This window comes from Oryza sativa, chromosome 4, assembly GCF_034140825.1.
Source record: "Oryza sativa Japonica Group chromosome 4, ASM3414082v1".
NCBI lineage: Eukaryota > Viridiplantae > Streptophyta > Magnoliopsida > Poales > Poaceae > Oryza > Oryza sativa.
Genome location: NC_089038.1, coordinates 32,583,987 through 32,605,476, shown reverse-complemented (window position 1 = coordinate 32,605,476; position 21,490 = coordinate 32,583,987). Strand labels below are relative to the sequence as shown.

The 21,490-nt window shown below is 46.4% G+C and overlaps 4 protein-coding genes across 4 annotated transcripts; all 4 read right to left on the bottom strand.

Annotated features, from left to right (window-relative positions):
- Positions 1–4,753: 4,753 nt before the first annotated feature.
- Positions 4,754–7,663, bottom strand: LOC4337101 (anthocyanidin reductase ((2S)-flavan-3-ol-forming)). Its single transcript, XM_015781613.3, has 6 exons — positions 6,767–7,663; positions 6,159–6,325; positions 5,779–5,982; positions 5,491–5,650; positions 5,121–5,334; positions 4,754–5,006 (listed from the first exon to the last, which is right to left on the bottom strand). The coding sequence occupies exons 1-6, from the start codon at positions 6,885–6,887 to the stop codon at positions 4,859–4,861; spliced, it is 1,014 nt and encodes a 337-aa protein (XP_015637099.1). The 5' UTR covers positions 6,888–7,663; the 3' UTR covers positions 4,754–4,858.
- Positions 7,664–9,518: 1,855 nt separating this feature from the next.
- On the bottom strand, positions 9,519–12,285 carry LOC4337100 (anthocyanidin reductase ((2S)-flavan-3-ol-forming)). The gene is made up of 6 exons (XM_015781612.3): positions 12,028–12,285; positions 11,495–11,661; positions 11,181–11,381; positions 10,475–10,634; positions 9,936–10,173; positions 9,519–9,839 (listed from the first exon to the last, which is right to left on the bottom strand). The coding sequence occupies exons 1-6, from the start codon at positions 12,146–12,148 to the stop codon at positions 9,692–9,694; spliced, it is 1,035 nt and encodes a 344-aa protein (XP_015637098.1). The 5' UTR covers positions 12,149–12,285; the 3' UTR covers positions 9,519–9,691.
- Positions 12,286–13,705: 1,420 nt separating this feature from the next.
- Positions 13,706–14,354, bottom strand: LOC4337099 (uncharacterized; the record flags this gene model as incomplete). The annotated part of the gene is made up of 1 exon (XM_015779433.2): positions 13,706–14,354. A coding segment is annotated over one exon (480 nt), but the record flags the coding sequence as incomplete, so codon positions are not given.
- Positions 14,355–16,157: 1,803 nt separating this feature from the next.
- On the bottom strand, positions 16,158–19,377 carry LOC4337098 (anthocyanidin reductase ((2S)-flavan-3-ol-forming)). The gene is given in 8 exon segments (XM_015778607.3): positions 16,158–16,321; positions 16,324–16,387; positions 16,488–16,725; positions 17,135–17,294; positions 18,159–18,359; positions 18,613–18,779; positions 19,120–19,168; positions 19,171–19,377. Coding segments are annotated over 8 exon segments (1,041 nt in total). The 5' UTR covers positions 19,243–19,377; the 3' UTR covers positions 16,158–16,231.
- Between the last annotated feature and the right edge of the window lie 2,113 nt (positions 19,378–21,490).

Below are 21,490 nucleotides of genomic sequence, written 5' to 3'. Positions count from 1 at the left end.
GGCCTTGCGCCCGGCCGTACGGCGAGACGGTGCTCAATCACCTCCCTGGGGACCCCGGGCATATCCGCCGGTCTCCATGCGAAGACGTCAGCGTTTGCCCGCAGGAAAGAGACGAGCGCGTCTTCCTATTTGCCATCCAAGAGACCACCGATCCGTGTGGTCTTGGACGGGCCGTCGCCCAGGACAACCTCCTTGACTGGGACCTCATCGCACGTGACTATCCGCTGCCTCGGGGCGGCGGGGGCGGATGTGCCAAGCCTCTCGTCGCCACCCTCGGGCTTGGACACGACGGCGAGGCGGTCCGCGCGCTGCTCCATACAAGCGAGCGCGACTTTGAGGTCGCCATGGACAGAGATGGGGCCATCGGGGCCCGGCATCTTCATCTGGAGGTAGGCGTAGTGGACCGCCGCCATGAACTTCACCAACGCGGGCCTCCCCAGGACCGCGTTGTAGGGCAGACTGAGGTCCGCCACATCGAAGTTCACTCGCTCCGTGCGGAAATTGGCGGGTCCACCGAAGGTGACCGGGAGGTCGATATGACCTAGCGGCCAAGTGTGCCCCGGCGTCACACCGATGATTGGCTGGGACGGCCGGAGCATCATCCCCGGGGCCTTGATGGCATCAAAGGCTGCGGGGGAAAGGATGTTGAGGGCTGCTCCTCCATCAATGAGGACACGCCCCAACTTCACGTTGCAAACGGTGGGAGAAACCACCATCGCAATCTGCCCTCCCCGGGCAACGCACGGTGGGTGGTCGGTCTGGTCGAAAGTTAGGGCAACCTCCGACCACCGCGCCCGGCGCGTCGCCTCATGAGTAGGGGCCGCGGCCAGAAGCTCTCGCTTCATGGCCTTGAGGCTCCGGCGAGAAATGTGAGCACACGCTCCTCCATCGACAGTGGCAATGGTGGCCCCAGGCTCTTGGAAACCTAGGTCATCATCGCCGTCGTCGATGTCCTCGGCGGGGGCCTTCTTCTTGGCCTCACTTCGCCGATTGCCGGAAGGAACCGCCGGGGACTTGCCCTCTCGGCGCTCCTGCCTCCTCTCTTCCTCCCACTTCCTCGTCCGCTCAGCCAAACTTTTGACTGCACGGCAGTCCGCGAGGTCGTGAAGGGAAGTGTTGTGGACGGTGCACCACTTGCCGGCTGGGCGCTCCCTGCTGGGAGCGCCGGCCTTTTTCTTTTTGTCGCTCGCTGGCCTCCCCTTTTGGGTGGCCCGCGAAGCGCCCTCGACGGCGAGGACATGACCCTCGTCGTCGGAATGGACTGACCTCTTCTTCCTCCTCCTGTCACGCCGCCCTGTCTGAGCGGCGGATCCGGGGGCGGCCGAAGCTGCCACTCCGGAACCGGAGGGGTTCCAGGTCCATGCCTCCTCCTTACGAGCCACTCGGTCCGCGAGCTGAAAAAGCTCCGCGGTAGTCTGGGGCTCTTTGGAGGCGATCTTTTCGAGCATGCGGTTGTGCCGCACGCCCCCCCTGAACGCGTAGATTACCGCGTGTGCAGGGATGCATGGTATGGTATTGCGGACTTGACAGAACCGCTGAATGTACGATCGAAGTGACTCATCGTCCCTTCGCTGTACTGCGTGCAAGTCCGCTTCCTCACCGGGGCGCGGATATGTGCCTTGGAAGTTCATGGTGAACTGTTGGCACAAATCCTCCCAAGAGTGGACAGATGCAGGTGGCAAGTTCATTAGCCAACCCCGCGCCTGCCCCTTCAGGGCCATGGGAAAGAAATTCGCCATGACCCTGTCGTCACCCCCGGCGGCCTCAATCCCGGTCGTGTAGACCTGGAGAAACTCGGCGGGGTTGATGCTGCCGTCATATTTTTCGGCGATGGTGGGCCGGAACCTTGGGGGCCAACGGACATTCCGAAGACTCGCCACAAAGGCTCTACAGCCGACACCACCAACCGGGGGCACGGAGGGCTGATTCCCACGTCCGTGTCGAGGTGACACTCTGGACGAGGAAGCGCCCTCCGTTGCGTGGGCAGCACTTCGGTCATTACGCCGGCGCTCGATGCTGGTGCGGGCGTCCTGCTCCCCACGCAGATCTTCCCGGGTCGAAGGAGTCGACGAAGGAGTGACGGCCGAACGGCGAACAGCGGCTGCCGCTCGTCGTGCCCTCCGTCTTGACGACGCGGAGCCGGTGGTAGCAGCACCAGAGGCCTTGGTGGCGGAGGACCGCCCACCAGCATCTAGGCGCTGCCGCGCCGTCATGACCAATTTGGCCACGTCGTCCAGCCATCGTTGGGCTGGAGACTCCGGGTCAGGGACGACAGGCGGGTGGCGTAAGAGCGCGCCCGTAGCTTGGAGCGCGCCCTGGGGCGTGCTGCCGTCGCCGTAGACGAGGAGGCGACGCTCCCCATCTCGCCGTTCTTTTCCATCGCCCGCGATCGGTGAAGTCGCGGATCTTTCGACCCTCTCGAGCGCCTCCCCCCGCTTAGGACTTTGGCGTGGAGGGGGCGGTGGAGTACGAGCTCGACGGCGTGGGTTCGGCTCCCCGTCGTCGCCACTCACACTCGGAGAGAGGTCGTGCGCCTTTGCTTGCTCAGCCATGAGGCTGAACAGGAAAAGCTTGGTGCACACGAAAGAGCGCAAGAGCTCAGAAGATCACTCGCAGAGTCCCCTACCTGGCGCGCCAGATGACGGAGCGTGGGGCTCCTCACCGGGAGACCGCGCTGGCCCCCCTTTGCCGGTTCGGCCGGGGACCCTGGGTGAGACTCTAAGCTCCCAATCTGTATGTGGAAGGTTCGCGAGACCGGAAGCACAGAAGACACCGGCGATGTATACAGGTTCGGGCCGCTGAGAAGCGTAATACCCTACTCCTGTGTTTTGGTGGATCTGTGTATGAAGCAGCTACAAAGTGTGAGCCAACCTCTCCCTTGTTCTAGGTTCCGAATCTGGAAAAAATCAATCCAAGAAAAAGCTCCCCCTTCTCTCAGTGGTCAAGGTCCTCCTTTTATATCTTAAGGGGATACCACATGCACCATTTCCCTCTTTTTTCTGTGGGGATTTCCCCCACCTTCTCAGAAATAGACGGAGATTTGCATGGTTGCCGTTCGAGTCACCTTCTGATGGAACGGCCCGCACCTACCTCCACTTTCGCCGGGAGCAGGCGCGACGTAGAATCATGGCTGTCTGCTGGCGACATGACCGGTGTCAGAATGGTCACAAATCGGTCATTCTTGTCCACCACGCGTCAGCTTAGCTATCTGCACGTTGGCTCTCCTTCACACTACATTTTGCCTGTAATGGTTAGGATGAAGCCTGGCATATATCTGATCAGGGCTAACGTGCCATCTCTGGGAGGTAACACGCTAGCTCCAGCTGGGGACGAGCGCCTAGAAGCCCTCGACCTGACGGGATGGGGCGAGGCGTGCGTCAGACCGCCTGCCGCCACCTAACCCGCGATCTGACCGGTCTGTGACTGGTCACAGACCGGATAAACGAGTGCACTGCACTGCGCTACATGCGGTGTGACACGCTCAGCCAAACCGCAATTAATGTGGTTAGGTGAGCCCCACTGTGCTCACCTAACCCATACACGCGGAGCGAAAACCCACGAGGGGTCGGGGCGCCTCGGCCCTCGGGGCCGAGGGGGGTGCAGCCCGACCCCATCGGGGGGACTAAGAGGAGGGCGAACACATCACCCTCGGGCCCGACGTCCCCCGAGGGTGCCAGGCCACGTGGGCGATTGTGTCTGCCTCAAACCTCTAGTCATGATACTCCCGATCCCATGTCACCGACAACCTGATTTAAGTATACATCGACATAAGAATTATATATCGTTAATATCTACAGCCGATCAAGTAGATTTAGTTTTTCCTTACTCATTCACGATTGCCGATCGATACACAGATGACATCGGCTCGGATATAAATGATATGTCATCGGCATCTGGCCGATCGGCTATCATTTATAGATTTAACCACGGTTCTTTTGTCTTTATTTCTTGTTGATTGCAGGATCAAATCAACTGACACGCTCACACATCCGAAGGCGAGTTTTGGACCTGCACTGGAGTTAAGTAGATCTCCCAGGCCTCGTGTTTTCTGTCAACAGCCACCCCTTCTCCCCACCGACCACCGCCCTCCTCCACGCTGTCCGTCGGCCGTTGCGCCTGGAGGGAGGAGAAGAGAGAGGAGAGAGATACAATGAAGAGAGGGAGATGGGGAGAGAGGTGGAAGAAGAGGATTGTGAGAATGACATGTGGGGCTCACGTGGGCCCCACCGGTCTTAATTATTTTTTTCTAACTAACATGTAGGCTAACAGTTTTTATTATTTTCCAAATTAAATTGCCACGTAAATGCCACGACAATGCCACGTTATCCAAAAACCTAATTAAATTAGCCACGTAGGTGCCACGTCAGCGAAAAATGAGAACAATGTTGGTGATGGATCTTGTTTGCACTGGTTTTGTAAGTTGAGGGACCCATCATACCTAGTTTTTCCAGTACAAGGACGAAAATCAGATTCAAATTAAGGGACTTTAAATGAACTTATTCTAAATTTGCTATGGGCCACCTTGTTTACGGGTTAGAGAGCCCATAACAATAATGGTTAATTGGATCCAGCCATGCATCGAGCCTTTTTATAGATCGCAAGTGGTCTCAAAGGTGTGGTTTTTAAAATGGGATTGGTGCTGGAGCACTCATTGGTGCCGCATCCCTAGTGTCGGTTGAGAAAACCGATACCTTAAGAGGTTTTTCACATGTTCTGTGGTAGTGAAAGGGTCCGTATCATAAAGAGATTACCATACCGTAACACACAACAATGACTTATTTCACAAGACAAGAGGACTAACAATTTCACAAGAGAATTTTTATGTCCAAAACTCCAAATTGACGGAGCAACCATCAATTCAGTGCGGTAGAATCCCCAGGGCCTTGCCGTACTCGACGAGGTCGCCGAATATCTCGTCCAGATCCGTCCACTTGAACTCGAACCCTTCCCTCGTCAGCTTCTCCGACGAATAGCACACTCTCGGCTTCTCAGGGAACCCTTCGAAACTACGAGCAAACAAAGATTATCGCTGGCTCATCAGGTTCTCTCAAGAAATGCATGTGTCGATCGATCAGTCACTTGAAAGTTGAAACTGAAAGTGCCAGTTCGTGTATATGTACCAGTCGGTTTGGACGTTGTACTGAGGGTATTTTGCTGCCGCGAAACGTGCGAGCGCCATCACGGTGGTGCTGAGGCTGCTGCAGATGTACCTCCCCGACGCCGACTCCTTCTCCGCGAGGAATATCTCGGCGCGGCAGACGTCGTCCACGTGAACCACCGGAATGGAGCCGGTGGCCGCCAGGCCTTTCAGGGTTTTTAGCTGCGCCTCATCACCTGAAAAAGAAACAACGTCAATCGTAACACATAATGGAAGTACATACTCTCTTAATTCTAAAATAAACAAATCAAATATAAAATGTGATATATCTTGAATCTGAACAAATAAAAGAGTAGCTTCTTAAATTTGACGTATGTTTCTCAGGCTCTCACCAGACAGCAAGGAGAGCGTAGTTGGGATGCTTGTTGTGGTCAACGGCGTCGGCGCCGCGCCCAAGGTGAACACCGGGAGCACGGTGATGAGGCTGATGTCGTTCTCCTCCGCGAATTTGCACGCCGCCTTCTCCAAAAGCACCTTCGAGACACCATACGCCTGCAAAACGCAAACGCAAAAACAATGGGGTGTGCTAGCATCAGCCAGCCGTCATTTTCATCAGCCCGGTAAAAAATGTATATGAATGATTTGATGGAGGACCAAAAAAGAAAGGAGTAGAATGTGACCCAAGATGGTGGCTTCTCTCTCGTCAGGTAGTCGACGTCGGACCAGGACGACTCGTCCAGGACATGGCCGACGCCGCCTTGCAGCGGACGGAGGGCGACGGCGGCCGCCGACGATGTCAGAATCACGCGCTTCACCGTGCCGGCTCTCAGGCACGATCTCATCACGTTCAGGGTTCCTTGGACGCCGGCTTCAATCATCTCTTTCTGCCATCAAACGTTGGCAGGAAACCCAGCTTAATTTGTCATCGTAGAAGTTAAGAGCAAATTAATTTCAGTACTAGAGACTAAAGAGCATGCTTATCATCAGATGACACAAGACAACTGTCAACTGTGACGTCGATTAGAGAAAACCGGATTAATTAGCTAAGCTAGCTGTTCACCTCAGGATTCTCTGACTGGAGATTCACCGGAGCGGCGACGAGGAAGGCGTAATCGCAGCCGTTGACGGCTTCATCGAAGCTGCCATCTTCGTCAAGGTCGGCACGGAAGACCTTCAAGGTGCCTAGTGCCTCCAACCCCTTGAGATGGGAATTCTTCCTCATGTCATCTGAATACACAAGAGTAGGATCGTCAGATGTGAAACTGAACTCTGAAAATTCGTAGCGTTGTCTTGAGAATTGAGATCATAAAGATTTGCATCCATCGTTTCCAGCATATGTCACTATATCAGTTGGAACATATAAAGATTTTCTATATGGTGCAGATAGAAGAACTTTTTCTATTGTTCATGACGACAGTTCAGCAAATAAACTACCTCTGACCAAAAGATTTTTGAATCTGAATGGGAGAAAGACTGTGGCCCTGTTTAGATTTCATTTTTCTTCTTTAAACTTTCAACTTTTTCGTCACATCGAACTTTCCTACATACATAAATTTCTAACTTTTTCATTACATCGTTCTAATTTCATTGAACTTCTAATTTTGGCATGAAACTAATCACAGCCTGTAACTGAAATCATGAACAACAAAAAAGGGGGAAGAATCTCACCAGGGTTTCTGACTGTCGTGTTGACAGCATATCCCTTCTGAAGCAGCATCTTGATGAGCGCCGAAGCGATATACCCGTTCCCGCCGGTCACGCACGCCGTCTTCATCCCAACCGCTGACATCGCCGTGCCGCCGGCTACTTCGTCCCCTCCAGGCTCCACTACGTCCTCCTGAGAGAAATAGCTTACTGGAATGAAGACGGCGGTTGTAAGAGTACAAGAGTACAGTCACTGTCACTGACGTTCATCTGATAGGATATGCTTGTCAGTTGTCACCAATAAGAAATCTTTGTTATTTAGATGCAAAGGTATGTTTGTATTCAGGGAGTAAACTTTATTCCATGTCACATTGGATATTTGGATGCTAATTTAGAGTATTAAACATAGAATAATTACAAGACTAATTGCATAAATGAGAGTTAATTCACGAGACATTTTTTAAGCCTAATCAATTCATAATTAGCACATGTTTACTATAGCATCACATAGACTAATCATGGATTAATTAGGCTCAATAGATTCATCTCACGAATTAGTCCAGGGTTATGTAATGAGTTTTGTCATTAGTCTACGTTTAATCTATCTATTAATCTAAAGCCAGTGGTTATGCCAGCTTTTGATTGGGCCACGTGGCGCCCCTAGCTTATCAAATAAATCATGAATTTTGTCTAAGGAAAAAAATACAGAAGATCAAGCAAAATAGAAAACTACAGTGTTATGTGATAATTCTAAAAGCAAGTAGTACCTTAGCAGTTTCTTTTAAGAAAAAGTTGTACCTTAACAACACAGCATCCAGAACATCTAGCTGTTCCCACCCGGTAAAAAAAAAAATCAGCTTCCAGAAGCTTCTAACTGTACATCACTTCGCAATAAACATAGAGACTTTCTAGAACCACTCAAATATAAATCATAATTTAAGATAAGTCTAGTTAAAGTATCTAGATCCATAGACTTATACATCTAGATTATAGTCCTTTGCAACAACATCACTCCTAGAGGCATTCAAATATCCGATAGAAGAAAACTCAGAATTATTAAAAAAAAAAAGGGAAATCCAATAAAAAATATGAGCAACAGGGTCCTCAGCTATCGTATCACCGTGTAGCACCAAGTCAATTGACCATTTCAATTCCTCCTTTTTTCAGTTTCCAGTTACCATCGTATCTTATGAACCAAGTGTACTTCCTCCACTAATATAAAATATTCCCAATCTTTTTCTTAGAGAGATAAGTATGGAGTGAAAAAACTATAATGCCATTTATTAAATAAAATATAGTTGAAAAATGACAGAATGGTTAGAAGTAAGACATGAAGAAAATTAAATCAAGAGGTGAGTGATACGACACGCAGTGCTCAATTTGGCAGGACCTTCCAGCTTTTCTGTAGCTAAAGCTCAACAAAGTTTTTTCTGCTCTATAAAAAAGAGAGTGGAGCAGACTATAGTGACCTAGAAAAATGAGGGGTGGAGTGAACACAAAGACCGTCAATAGGCCACTACTTAACTTCAAATTCTACTTCTAGCATTTAGGAGTTGGATCCTTCCACCTAATATTTGTGGACATCAAGAGTATTATGGATTATTGAGAGCAAGCTTTGTAAGTTTACGATTTTCTGTAACTTTTTTTTATTACAATCACTCCTTTTTTTAAAAAAATATTAATCTTCTAATATTTTTTTCAGAGAACCTTCTATTATTTAACTCCACCTACTTTCTACTTTCTTAATACTTTATAGTATTTAATTATATCAAAAATTTGTTAGAAACTCAACATCTATAATTAATCGTCCACCAGAAACATAGAGAACACACAATCCCAAATTAACATTACAGGAGATTATGCTCAGAACGATATGCAAGAGAATACAATATTTAATGGAACATAGAAGTTGAACGAAATGCTAAAAATATCTTACAAAATTTTCATGTTTCAAACACACGCTAAACAATGTATCGGGCTATAAAGAAAGTGTGCCAACCGGCACACTAATGTTCTGGTACTTCTAATTAGTGTCCAAACATCCGATGTGACATGGCTTAAAGTTTTAGTCCCTGATCCAAACATTTCAAATTATTTTAGGACGAGGATGCAACACTATGTGCGGGGTTGGACCATCTATGGAAAGAAGGATGGACCATTTACGGAACTGTCCTTACAGAACTGTTCAGTTGATATGAAAGTGGGTGGTTGTTTGGTTGATATCTGATTGAGGAGTACTCCTTTCGTCTCATAAAAAATCAACCAAGTATCGAATGTGACACATGCTAGTTGTTGACGAGTACTACAAATAAAAACCAAATCTATGACCGGATGTATAGATGGCCATCCGGGCGGCACGGCCCAGGCACGGTCGTGTTTAATGAAATATATTTAATGTAGTGTTTAATGAAATAAATTTTGTGTTGTAAATGTTGCTAATTTTTTCTATAAACTTAGTCAAACCTTTTACTGAAAATGTTTGACAAAAAAAGTTCAAAATGATTTATAATATGAAATGGATGTAGTATTAACTACTATAAATATGCCAAATGGTTTTATTAGATTTTTTAAAGAAACTTAAAAACATGTCCATAATATACATCTTTTAACAGTTTATGAAGCGGCTAAAAAAACAAGTGGCATCCCTAACAGACCAACGAACGGAGCCTTAGGTCCCTCAAAATGGACATCCCCTAATTTCTTACGTATCAACCAAATGATTCTTGTTAAATTTTTTTATAAAAAATATATAAATGACATGCAAGAACGAAGGATATGCTCTAAGGGTATTAAACTTCATTGCCATTATCCACTGTGTATTAGGCTCATCTTAAAACACTGTACTATTTTTTTTTCTTTAAAAACACTGATCACTTATTTCGCAAGCGCATACTCCAGTTCGGTCCTCGTGACAGCTAGGTTGAAGGTAGAGCAGCATCAGCTATTCGTTCAATGTGGTAGAATTCCCAGGGCCCTGCCGTACTCTACAAGGTCATCGAGTATGTCGCCCATATTCGTGTACTTGAACTCGAACCCTTCCCTGATCAGCTTCTCCGACGAACAGCAGACTCTCGGTTTCTCAGGCATCCCGTCGAAGCTGCAAAGATACAGAGACGATCACTCGCTCGTCAGATCGAACACAACAATATTTATCTATTTTGGATTTCCAAGTTGGTCAACAATTCGATCGTACCGGTCGGTTTTGACGTTGTACTGCGGGTACCTTCCGGCCATGAAACGGGCAAGCGCCAAGACGGTGGTGTTGAAGCTGCAGCAGATGTACCTCGCCGACGACTCTGCCGACGACAATGACGATGACTCCTTCTCGGCGAGGAATATCTCGGCGCGGCAGAGGTCGTCGACGTGAACGATCGACACGGAGCCGGTGACCCACTGCAGGGGCTTCAGGACTTCGAGATGCGTCTCATCACCTGAGAAGTAGTAGTAAAAAAACAGCAGCCAACTTAAACTGTGTAACACGCGTTGCAAAGAGTGTTGAGACTTGGGGTCTGTTTGGAGTTTTAAGATTACAATCTGGAAAAATTGTGTTTCCCAGCTTCATTTTTTGGATTTTACAATTATATCTTCTTATAATCTAAATCAAAAGCTGAACTGTTTAGAGCAACTTCTAATTCTAGAATATACTGCAGCAGCTAGAAGCTCCCCCCAAACAGGCCCTTTGTGGGAGCTAGCTTGTTGATTTGATTGCTGTTGCTGGTGCTTCTAGCTCACCGGATAGCAAGGAGAGGATGCCGGGGACGCTCGTCCTCGCCACCGGCGCCGGCGCTGCGCCCAAGGTGAACACCGGGAACACGGTGACGAGGCTCATGTTGTTCTCCTCCGCGAACTTGCATGCGGCCTTCTCCAAAAGCACCTTGGACACACTGTACGCCTGCAAACGCAAATGCCATTGCCAATTGGGTGCAAGCTTATTTTCGTTGGTAAATTTAAAGAACTTTTCGGTCCAATATACTGAGTATTTTAAGAATTTTTATCAAATTAAAAATGGTATTTTAGTAATTTTCATTCTAGTTTGCAACAGCGCAGTGTCTCATGGTGGTGAAAATAATGCCTATCTCTACTCCCTCTGTCCTTAAATAACTCAACCTCTTATGACACATCCTACTATTCTAGTAAAACGAATCTAGACACTCTAGGATGTTACGAGATTTTTTTTTAACGGAGGGAGTATTTCGCTATAAGTTGTGAGTTTACATAATTACCCTCATCCAATAGTATGGAAAGACAATTTTACCCCCTTTAATTTTATACTATAATATATTAAAGCACAAGGAAATATTCATAAAAATCTTTGAATTGTTTGTACTGGCAGCACATACTAGTAGTAGCATATATTAGTATATATTGTACGGTAAAAGTTTTCTTGAATTTATGGATAAGATGGAGATGTGAAAATGTCAAGAGAGAGGAACGTCACCCAGGCTGGCGGCTTCTCTGTTCTCAGGTAGTCGACGTCAGACCAGGACTCCTCGTCCAGCACATACCCGTCGCCTTGCAGCGGCCTTCTGGAGATCGCTGCGTCCGACGATGTTATGATCACGCGCTTCACCGTCCCTACTTTCGCGCACGATCTCATCGCGTTGAGCGTTCCATTGACGGCGGCTTCAACCAGATCTTTCTGCCACCACCATCAACATCGCAAAAAAAAAAAAAAAAAAAGGAAATCAAGATTAGTAGAGCACATCAGTTACAGAGTATCAGAGTCAATAGTGATGTTAATTAGCTGTTCACCTCAGGATTCTCTGAATTGAAGTTCATCGGAGCGGCGACGAGGAAGGCGTAGTCGCAGCCGGCGATGGCATCGTCGAAGCTTCCTTCTTCGTCCATGTCGGCGCGGAAGACCTTCAAGGGGCCAAGTGCCTGCAAGTCCTTGAGGTGGGAGTTCTTCGCCATGTCATCTGAATACAAACCGCAGCAATTAGTGGAATCTTCAGAGATGAAACTGAAACTCTGAAAATTCACACCATCGTATTGATAAAGTCGCATCATATTTTGATCCATCATATGTCACGATATATATATGTAACTATCGGTTGGAAGTTGGAAAAGGATAAGATTTGACAACTTCTCCCTTTCGAAAGATATGATATTGTCCACATGTGCGGCTAAGCCTGCCATTTGCTAATGAGTGGTTAAGCGAAAACACTCGCTAATTAGCTCATATGGTACTAGCAGGCCGAGGATATGATCATATGAATGGAAGAAACACTGCAAAAAAAGTAAAAAACACGAACTAGAGAGTGAAAAAAGGAGGAGAATCTTACCGGGGTTTCTGACCGTCGTGTTGACAGCATATCCCTTCTCCAACAGCATCTTGATGAGCGCAGAAGCGATGTACCCGTTGCCGCCGGTGACGCACGCCGTCTTCCTCTCGACCGCCGACATCGTCGTCGTCGATCGGTCGCTACAACAACCCACCAGCCCAGATGAGACGAAGAGGACGAGGAATTTATGTTTGTTGCTGTACTTTGGGAAGAGTTCAATTTGTCTAGTGAGGTGGTCTGGCGTGCTTATCAGTAAGATTTTTTTTAAGTACTACCGAAAAGAAACATGCTGACATCATGCACTATATCCAGAATATCACCTTATTGTAAAATAAAACCGGTGCGGTGCGAGTTGGGTGGTTGATTGAGACATGTATAGAGAATTAGCTAAGAGTTATTTTAAAAACTACTAATTTTTAAGAAAAAAATAGCCATCCAATAAAATAGTCTCAAGTTGTTTAGATCCAAGGGTTATTTTAAGAGCTATTTAATCTTTAATGCACTTTCTCATGGAGAGAGATAAAGAGAAAAGACATTTTTTAGTGGGCCCCACCTGAAATAGCCCTAATTAGTATTCTTAAGGGGGATAGTTTTTTTGGATGTGTTATTTTCAAATAGCCCTGAAATAGCTCACCTATTTATAACTTTTAGATTATTTGCAGCTATTTGAAAGAGGACTGAAAAGTAACCCATGAATCTAAACAGGTCCTGAGTCGGAGCGTCGATTACGCACGTCAGCTGGGTTAAAGTGTCAATATGGAGTGGACAACAAGATCGTCATATCACGCTCTCAGCAATGGTATGCGTAGCTGGTAGAGTCAAAGGAGCATGCGTGCGTCTGGACCGATGGATTCATGGCCGTCCATCGGCATCCAACTGACGTTAATACGGCCGTGCGTCATACACGTTGTCCATAAGCCGATCGAGAGATGGGACGGACGGTAGGTACAGTGCTACTGCAATCGCGCCGTGTCGTGTGACTATCCCTGTGCACCGTGTTCATTGGGGCTGATGCCGAGCAGGCAGGGGCAGCCCATCGCGCGCGCTAGAAAGCTAGCAGGCCGAGGTGGGCCGCGAGCCCGCGAGGGAGGAGAAAATTGCATATGTACTACTCATTAAAAACTGGCTTCGCTATAATATCATTCTCAAGATGGGATTTGCCCAAACGCCACTCATAATATATGGGTATTCGCTGAAATGCCACTTCAGGTTTTCTTCCATTTCGAAAATATTTTTCATCAATTTCAATTTTTCTCAGACTATTATGCCCCTGAGACTCTTTCTTCTCCTCGGTTCAATCTAGCGAGCGTGAGAAGGTGAGAAGAGAATCGGCAGCGACACCGGCGCCGCCCACCACCACTGCGCCACCGCTACCTCAGCTCCAGCCGCCGCGCCGAGGTCCTCCCCAGCTGTGCCGCTCGTCCTAGTCCGCGCAATTGTGCCGCCTCCTCGGTGACATACACCATGAGTCCATGACATACAACCTCAATTCATGAGTTCATATATATAACTTGCAAGCGGTTTAATTTTCATTTAATTTCGCATCAAGCAGAGCTGCCGACTTGTTTAATTTTGTATGAGCAAGTTCGTTCGCTTTGGTTAACCCAAACGAACTTTAAAAAGAAGTTGCAAAATGTTTTTCGAACATACAAGAAGATACTACTAGAATAGAAGTCGCTTTGTGCTTGAAAATTATACACAGTTGTTGATTTCAGAATGTAAAATCGGCACATCATTGACACAAAATGTGAACAAAAATATTTACCAGGCACCAGAGGAAATTACACAGGAGGCAAAAAAACCACTATGAATTCAGAGAAGAGAAGAAAAAAAAATGAAAGCTAAGCTCAGGGGTCCTCAGTGATGCACGAGAGGTGCGGCTGCCACGGCGAGGCATGGCTCCCGGTGCTCATGCGCCGCCGGTGTTGGTGGTGGTGTTGCTTCTGCACCCTCATCATCCTTGTCGTCTCCGGCGACGCGCTGCACTGGCTGCCCAACCAATCGGCGACGGCGGCGTTGCCCTCCGACTTGCTGCGGACGTGGTGCCCGTGGCCGGCGGCGCCGCCGGTGCTCGTCCTTCTCTTGGCGTCGGGGACGGAGGCGGCCGGGATGAGGAAGTAGATCTCGCCGCACTCCAGCTTCGACTCCGGCGACACGATGTGTATCCGGCCCATCGCCCCCTGCTGCGACGAGCACTGCCGGCTAAGCACGTGGTTGGGGTGCGCCGCCAGCACCTCACCGGCGGACACAGCACGGCCGTACGCGTCGATGCGGCCGGCTCGGTGCCTAGGGTTTCGCTGAGGATAGGCGGCGGCTGGGGAGGAGACTCACCGGGGAGAGGCGGCGGCGCAGCTGTTGGGGGGCGGGACCGGTGAGGCACGCCGCGGCGGCGATGCAGTGGTGGTGGGCGGCGCCGGTGTCGCTGCCGCTTCTCTTCTCGACTTCTCGCGTTCGGTCGCTAGATTGAAACGAAGAGAAGAAAGAGTCCGACTGAATCAGTTGACTCAGGGGCATAATAGTCCAAGAAAAATTGAAATTGATGAAAAGTATTTTCGAAATGGAAAAAAGCCCGAAAGTGGCATTCCAGCGAATACCCACGTGTTAAGAGTGGCGTTTGGGCGAATCCTATCTTGAGAATGGCATTATAGCGAAGCCAGTTTTTACGAGTGGTACATATGCAATTTTCTCGCGAGGGAGGGGATCGGGAATGGGCGACCATGCGCCGAGAGCCTGGGAGTGAACGGGAAGGAAAGCTTACGCGGCGCCCTCATGCGCTTTTTTTTGGCTATTTTTTTGCGAATTTTTTATTTTAGAAATTGAATCTTTCATCTTCAATTTCATTTGGAAGTTTTGAATTTGAGTTGAAAGTTTTAAATTTTGAAATGAAAGTTTCAATTCTGAGTTGAAATTTTCAAATATAGATTTATTTTTTTTCAAATCATGGTTAAAAGTTATCGAATTTGATTTGAAAGTTTTAAATCTTGAGTTAAAAGTTAAAAATCCTTATTTGAAAATTTTTAAATCTGACTTGAAATTTTAAATATTAATGCGAAAATTTTCAAATCTTCACATGCAAGCTTTTAAATCTGAGTTAAAAGTTTTTAACAAGAAAGGAAATTGGATAAAGTGTTGCACTACGTACTTTGCTAGCGCATATACACTAAATAAGGAACCCCCGAGGCTGCATAGCACGTTTCTTTTTGGGCAAAGTGGATGGCCACTATCCGGATAAGCTCTTTTGGGCTGAGTTTGGATGTGGTGCTAGAAATTTAGGATTTTTCACAAATGCTAAATGAGACTAAATTATTAGTGTCAGGTTAATTGAATACTTTCTCCATTTTCATAGTATTGTTGTTTTGAATTTTTTTTCTATTCTACCTTTTTAAATTTAATCAAGTTTATAAAAAATATAGCAATATTTTAAAACAAAACAAACACATTATTAAAATATCTTTAATGTAGTATTTAATGAAATTAATTTTTTTTACATGTTGCTAGTTTTTTTTTATAAACTTAGTCAAACCCTTTACTTAAAAGGTTTAACTAGATGATTTATAATATGAAACGGAGGGAGTATTAATTACTATAAATATGACAAATGGTTTTATTAGATTTTTTTTAAAGAAGCTTTAAAACTTTTCATAATATACATCATTTAACAGTTTGGGAAGCGGCTAAAAAAACAAGTGGCATCCCTAACAGACCAAATGAACGGAGCCTTGGTCCCTCAAAATGGACATCTCCTTATTTCTTACGTATCATCCAAATGAATCTTGTTAATTTTTTTAAAAATATATATAACTATTTAAATGACATGCAAGACCAAAGGATACCCTATAAGGTATTAATTTTTTTTGCCATTATCTACTGTGTATTAGGCTCATCTTAAAACACTGTATTTTTTTTTCTTTGAGATGTTTAAAGGCACAGACCACTTATTTCACAAGCGCATATATAGTTTGGTCCTCGTGACATCTACCCCCTCTATCCCATAAAAACCATCCTAAACCATCCTAGTACTGAATGTGACATATCTTAGTATTACAAATCTGGATATACACCTGTCCAGATTCGTTGTACTAGAATATGTCACATCCAGTCTTAGTTTCGTTTTTTTGGACGAAAGGATATGTCACATCCAGTCTTAGTTTCGTTTTTTTGACGAAGGGAGTAGGTTGAAAGTAGAGCAGCATGAGCTGTTCGTTCAATGTGGTAGAATTCCCAGGGCCCTGCCTTACTCCACAAGGTCATCAAGTATGTCGCCCAAATTCGTGTACTTGAACTCGAACGGTCGAACCCTTCCCTGATCAGCTTCTCCGACGAACAGCAGACTCTCGGTTTCTCAGGCATCCCGTCGAAGCTGCAAAGATAACAGAGATCATCACTCGCTCGTCAGATCGAACACAGCATGCATGTATATCTATGTTGGATTTCGAAGTTGGCCAACAATTCGATCGTACCGGTCGGTTTTGACGTTGTACTGCGGGTACCTTCCGGCCATGAAACGGGCAAGCGCCAAGACGGTGGTGTTGAAGCTGCAGCAGATGTACCTCGCCGACGACTCTGCCGACGACAATGACGATGACTCCTTCTCGGCGAGGAATATCTCGGCGCGGCAGAGGTCGTCGACGTGAACGATCGACACGTAGCCGGTGAACGATTGCAGGGGCTTCAGGACTTCGAGATGCGTCTCATCACCTGAGAAGTAATAAACAGAAGCCAACTTAGGTGTGTTTATATTCAGAGACGCGGTAAAGTTTTGGCGTGTAACATCGGATATTATATAGGGTGTCGTAAGAGTTGTTGGGGCATTAATAAAAAACTAATTACAGCATCGCTAATAAACCGCGAGATGAATTTATTAAGCCTAATTAATTTATCATTAGCGAATGTTTACTGTAATACCAGATTCGTCTCACAAATTAGTCGTAATCTTGTAATTAGTTATTTTCTAGCCTATATTTAATATTTTATATAGCTGTTCAAATATTCGATGTGACGGGGTGTAAATTTTTAAGGTGGGATCTAAGAACCACCTGCAAGTGTTGAGACTTTGGTGGGAGCTAGCTTGTTGATTTGATCGCTGGTGCTGGTGCTTCTAACTCACCGGATAGCAGGGAGAGGATGCCGGGGACGCTCGTCCTCGCCACCGGCGCCGGCGCTGCGCCCAAGGTGAACACCGGGAATACGGTGACGAGGCTCATGTTGTTCTCCTCCGCGAACTTGCATGCTGCCTTCTCCAAAAGCACCTTGGAGACACAGTACGCCTGCAAACGCAAACGCCATTTTCAACCATACAATATTTATTTTTGGTAAACTTATAAAAAAAGTCTATGTTTAGTTTATTGCTAAATTTAGTCAATATATAAGAAATCCTGCCAAAATTTTGATAATATTAGCATCTTGCCAAAATTTTAACATTGCCAAAACTTGGTAAGGTTTATTTTTGTTACAATCTAAACAGGCCCTAAATTTAGAGAACTTTTCTATACAATATACTGAGTATTTTAAGAATTTTTATTAAATTAACAATGGTATTTTAATAATTTTCATCCATTGTGCTAGTTTGCAGCGGCGCGGCACCTCATGGTGGTGAAAATAATGCCTATCTCTACTCCCTCCGTCCTAAAAAAAACACAACCTCGTACTCTCTCCGTATTTTAATTTATGACGCGGTTGACTTTTTGACTAACATTTGACCATTCATCTTATTAAAAAAATGTATTTATCATTTATTTTATTGTGACTTGATTTATCATCTAATGTTCTTTAAGCATGACATAGATATTTTTGTATTTGCACAAAAATTTTGAATAAAACGAATGGTTAAACGTTGATAAAAAAGTTAACGGCGTCACACATTAAAATACTGAGGGAGTGCTAGAATGTGACATATGGTTTTTTAGACGGTGGGAGTATTTCACTATAAATTATGAGTTTACAGAATTACCCTCCACCAATAGTATAAAAAGACAATTTTATCCCCTTTAATTTTATACTATATTATATTGAAGCAGGAGGAAAAAATAATATTTTTTTCGATTATTTGTACTGTCAGTATAATACTGTAAAAGTTTTCTTAAATTTATGGATAAGATGGAGATGTGAAAATGTCAAGAGAGGAACGTCACCCAGGCTAGCGGCTTCTCCGTTCTCAGGTAGTCAACGTCAGACCAGGATTCCTCGTCCAGCACATGCCCGTCGCCTTGCAGCGGCCTTCTGGAGATCGCTGCGTCCGACGATGTTATGATCACGCGCTTCACCGTCCCCGCCTTCGCGCACGATCTCATCGCGTTGAGCGTTCCATTGACGGCGGCTTCAACCAAATCTTTCTGCCACCATCAACGTCGGAAAAAAAAACGAAATGGAGAGCAGTAGAGCACATCAAAGTTGGATGAACATGGATTGGAAACGGACGAAAACTAGCTATCTCGTAGTCAGTAGGGATCTTAATTAGTGGTGCCAAGTACTACCTTGTAAAAAAAAATAAATTCCTATATACAATCTTAGATAGACACATGTTTTCAGGTTTGTAGGTAATATTAGTTTTTTTTTTTTTTAAGACGAAGGGTGTAAGCTTTTCACCTCAGGATTCTCTGAATTGAAGTTCATCGGAGCAGCGACGAGGAAGGCGTAGTCGCAGCCGGCGACGGCATCGTCCAAGCTGCCTTCTTCGCCGATGTCAGCACGGAACACCTTCAAGGGGTCAAGTGCCTGCAAGTCCTTGAGATGGGAGTTCTTCGCCATGTCATCTGAATACAAATCGCAGCAATTAGTAGAATCTTTGAGAGGTGAAACTGAACTCTGAAAATTCACACCATCTTTTTGAGATCATATAAAGTCTCATAATAATTCGATCCATCATATGTCACGATATGTATATATGTAACTATCAGTTGGAAGTTGGAAAAGGATAAGATTTTGTCCTCATGTGCGGCTAAGCCTGCCATTTGCTAATTGGTTAAGCGAAAACACTCGCTAAAAAGCTCATATGGTACTAGCTGGCCTATGATTTCACACCTGAACTGAATGGAAGAAACACTGCAAAAAACATGAACTTAGAGAGTGAAAAAATGAGGAGGAGAACCTCACCGGGGTTTCTGACCGTCGTCTTGACAGCATATCCCTTCTCCAACAGCATATCTTGATGAGCGCAGATGCGATGTAGCCGTTGCCGCCGGTGACGCACGCCGTCTTCCTCTCAACCGCCGACATCGTCGTCGTCGGTCGCTACAACCTCTCCAGCCCAGATGACGAAGAGGACGATGAATTTATTTTTGTTGCTGTTCTTTGGAAAGAGTTCAATTTGTGTAGTGAGCCAGTGAGGTGGTCTGGCGTGCTTATCAGTAAGTATTCCTAAAAGAAACATTCTGACGAGCACTATATCCAGAATATCACCTTTATTATAAAATAAAACCGGTGCGGTGCGAGTTGGGTGGTTGATTGAAGTGTCAATATGGAGTGGACAAATAGATCGTCATATCACGCTGCTCTCAGCAATGGTAAGCATAGCTGGTAGAGTACTACACAATACTACGGTGGTGTTTGAATATTGAAGATGAAGATGGAGATTAAGGGGCTGTTTGGTTCAGATACTAACATTGACTAGGTTTACCATGCTTTCTTAACCAAACTTGCCAAAGATGAGGCCATCAAAATCCAAGCCACACTCTAGCCAACAAAATGAAACCATGCCACACTTTTTAGAGACACTTACATGTGGGACCTAGATTACAAAAGAGGAATCTTGCCACACTTGTGGAAGCCAACCAAACAATCATCTAACATGGTCAAACTTGTCTAACCTTAAGTATGGCAAAGTGTAGTAACTTATGGCCATCAACTAAACAGCCCCTAAGTTTTTATGCAAAACAATATGCTATTAACGTATGATTGATTGAGTTTTAATTCTTACAAACTTGAAAAATAGATTAATATGATATTTTAGTGCAACTTTTATATAAAAAGTTTTTGTACGAAACACATCATTTATCATTTAACAGTTTGAAAAGCGTGTCACGAAAATCTTAATATTTATCTAAGTCTTGTGGAAGAAAAGAACTGGACCTGAGTCATGCATTCGTGCGTCTGGACTGACATGTAGATTCATGGCCGACCATCGACTTACAACTGACGTTAATCCGGGCGTGCGTCATACGCATTGTCCGTAAGCCGATCGAGAGAGGGGACGGTAGGTAAAGTACAATCGCGCCGTGTGTCGTGTCGTGCACCGTGTTAATTGGGGGAAAAAGTACACCCAAGGTCCCTCAACTTGTCAGCGAGATAAAAAAACATACTTAAACCATAAAACCATATATATATATAGTCCCTTAACTAAACAAAACCGATCACCCGAGATCCTTCGGTGGTTTTGACCCCGATTTCGGTCTATGTGGCGGCTGAGTCAGCATGGGACCAACGTGGGTCCCATATATCAGGATGCCATGTCAGCCGGTCCTCGGTTCCTCCTCTCTGTTGAGCGCGAGCGCGAGGCTTGCAGGCGAGCAGATGGTTGAGGACTCTGCGAGCTCGGACCGGTGCACGACGCGGAAGGGGTCCGGGTGACCGGCGAGGGCGCGGTCGACGGCTGCAACGCCCACGGCCTCGGCGGCGGAGAGGAGGAGATCGGCGACCAGCGCCGCCGCCGCCGCGCTTCCTCCACGCGCTAGCCACCACCGCCTCCACGGGGACCTCGCCGTGGGCGGCGGCCATCGTCGACCTCGCCGCCCCTAGGGCCCTCCACGCCGGCGCACAAGGGGCTTGCCGCGGAGGATGAGCGGCGTGGAGCTCCAGACGCGCCGCCAGCGGGAGGCGAGCGCGGCGGTGCGAGTCGCGCCCTTGAAGGGAGGCGGGCGACGAGGAGGTCGTCGGGGAGCGCGCTGACGCGGTCCTCGCCGTCGTATCCCTCGGCGGCGGAAAGCATGGCGCCGTTGTCGGAGGCGGGATGGCCGGGGAACCACCGGAGGCGGACTTGGACGTGGCGCTGTCGTCGTCGTCGTCCTCGGCGTCGGGGAAGAAGGTGGGCGCGGCGGCGGCGGAGGCTAGGGGGTTGCCGCGGCTAGTGTGGATGGAAAGCTGAACATTGCTTCTTCAGCTCCAATATATTGTAATTCACGAGCCTTTTTATTTTGATGGTTGCTTCTTCAGTTCGAAAGATGTCTCTGTTTTTATTCTTGTTCAAGCCATTGGCAAGTCTGAAGAACCTAGACTGAATTCTATACTGTAGTACAGTTCTACCATCGTCAGTACAGTATAAAGAAGCAATCTTTTGAATCCTTTTCAAGTAGGAGTATAGTATGAGATTATTATAGCCTGTCAACTTGCTGTTTGTAACTAGCCAATGCTAATCTTTTCAGCTCGATTATGATATATATCACGTCGTCAGATTTGTGCAAAATTGGTATAGAGACATTCTGACCGGGTTATGGTCGATGACACTGTCCATCATCTGAGAGTTTGCAAG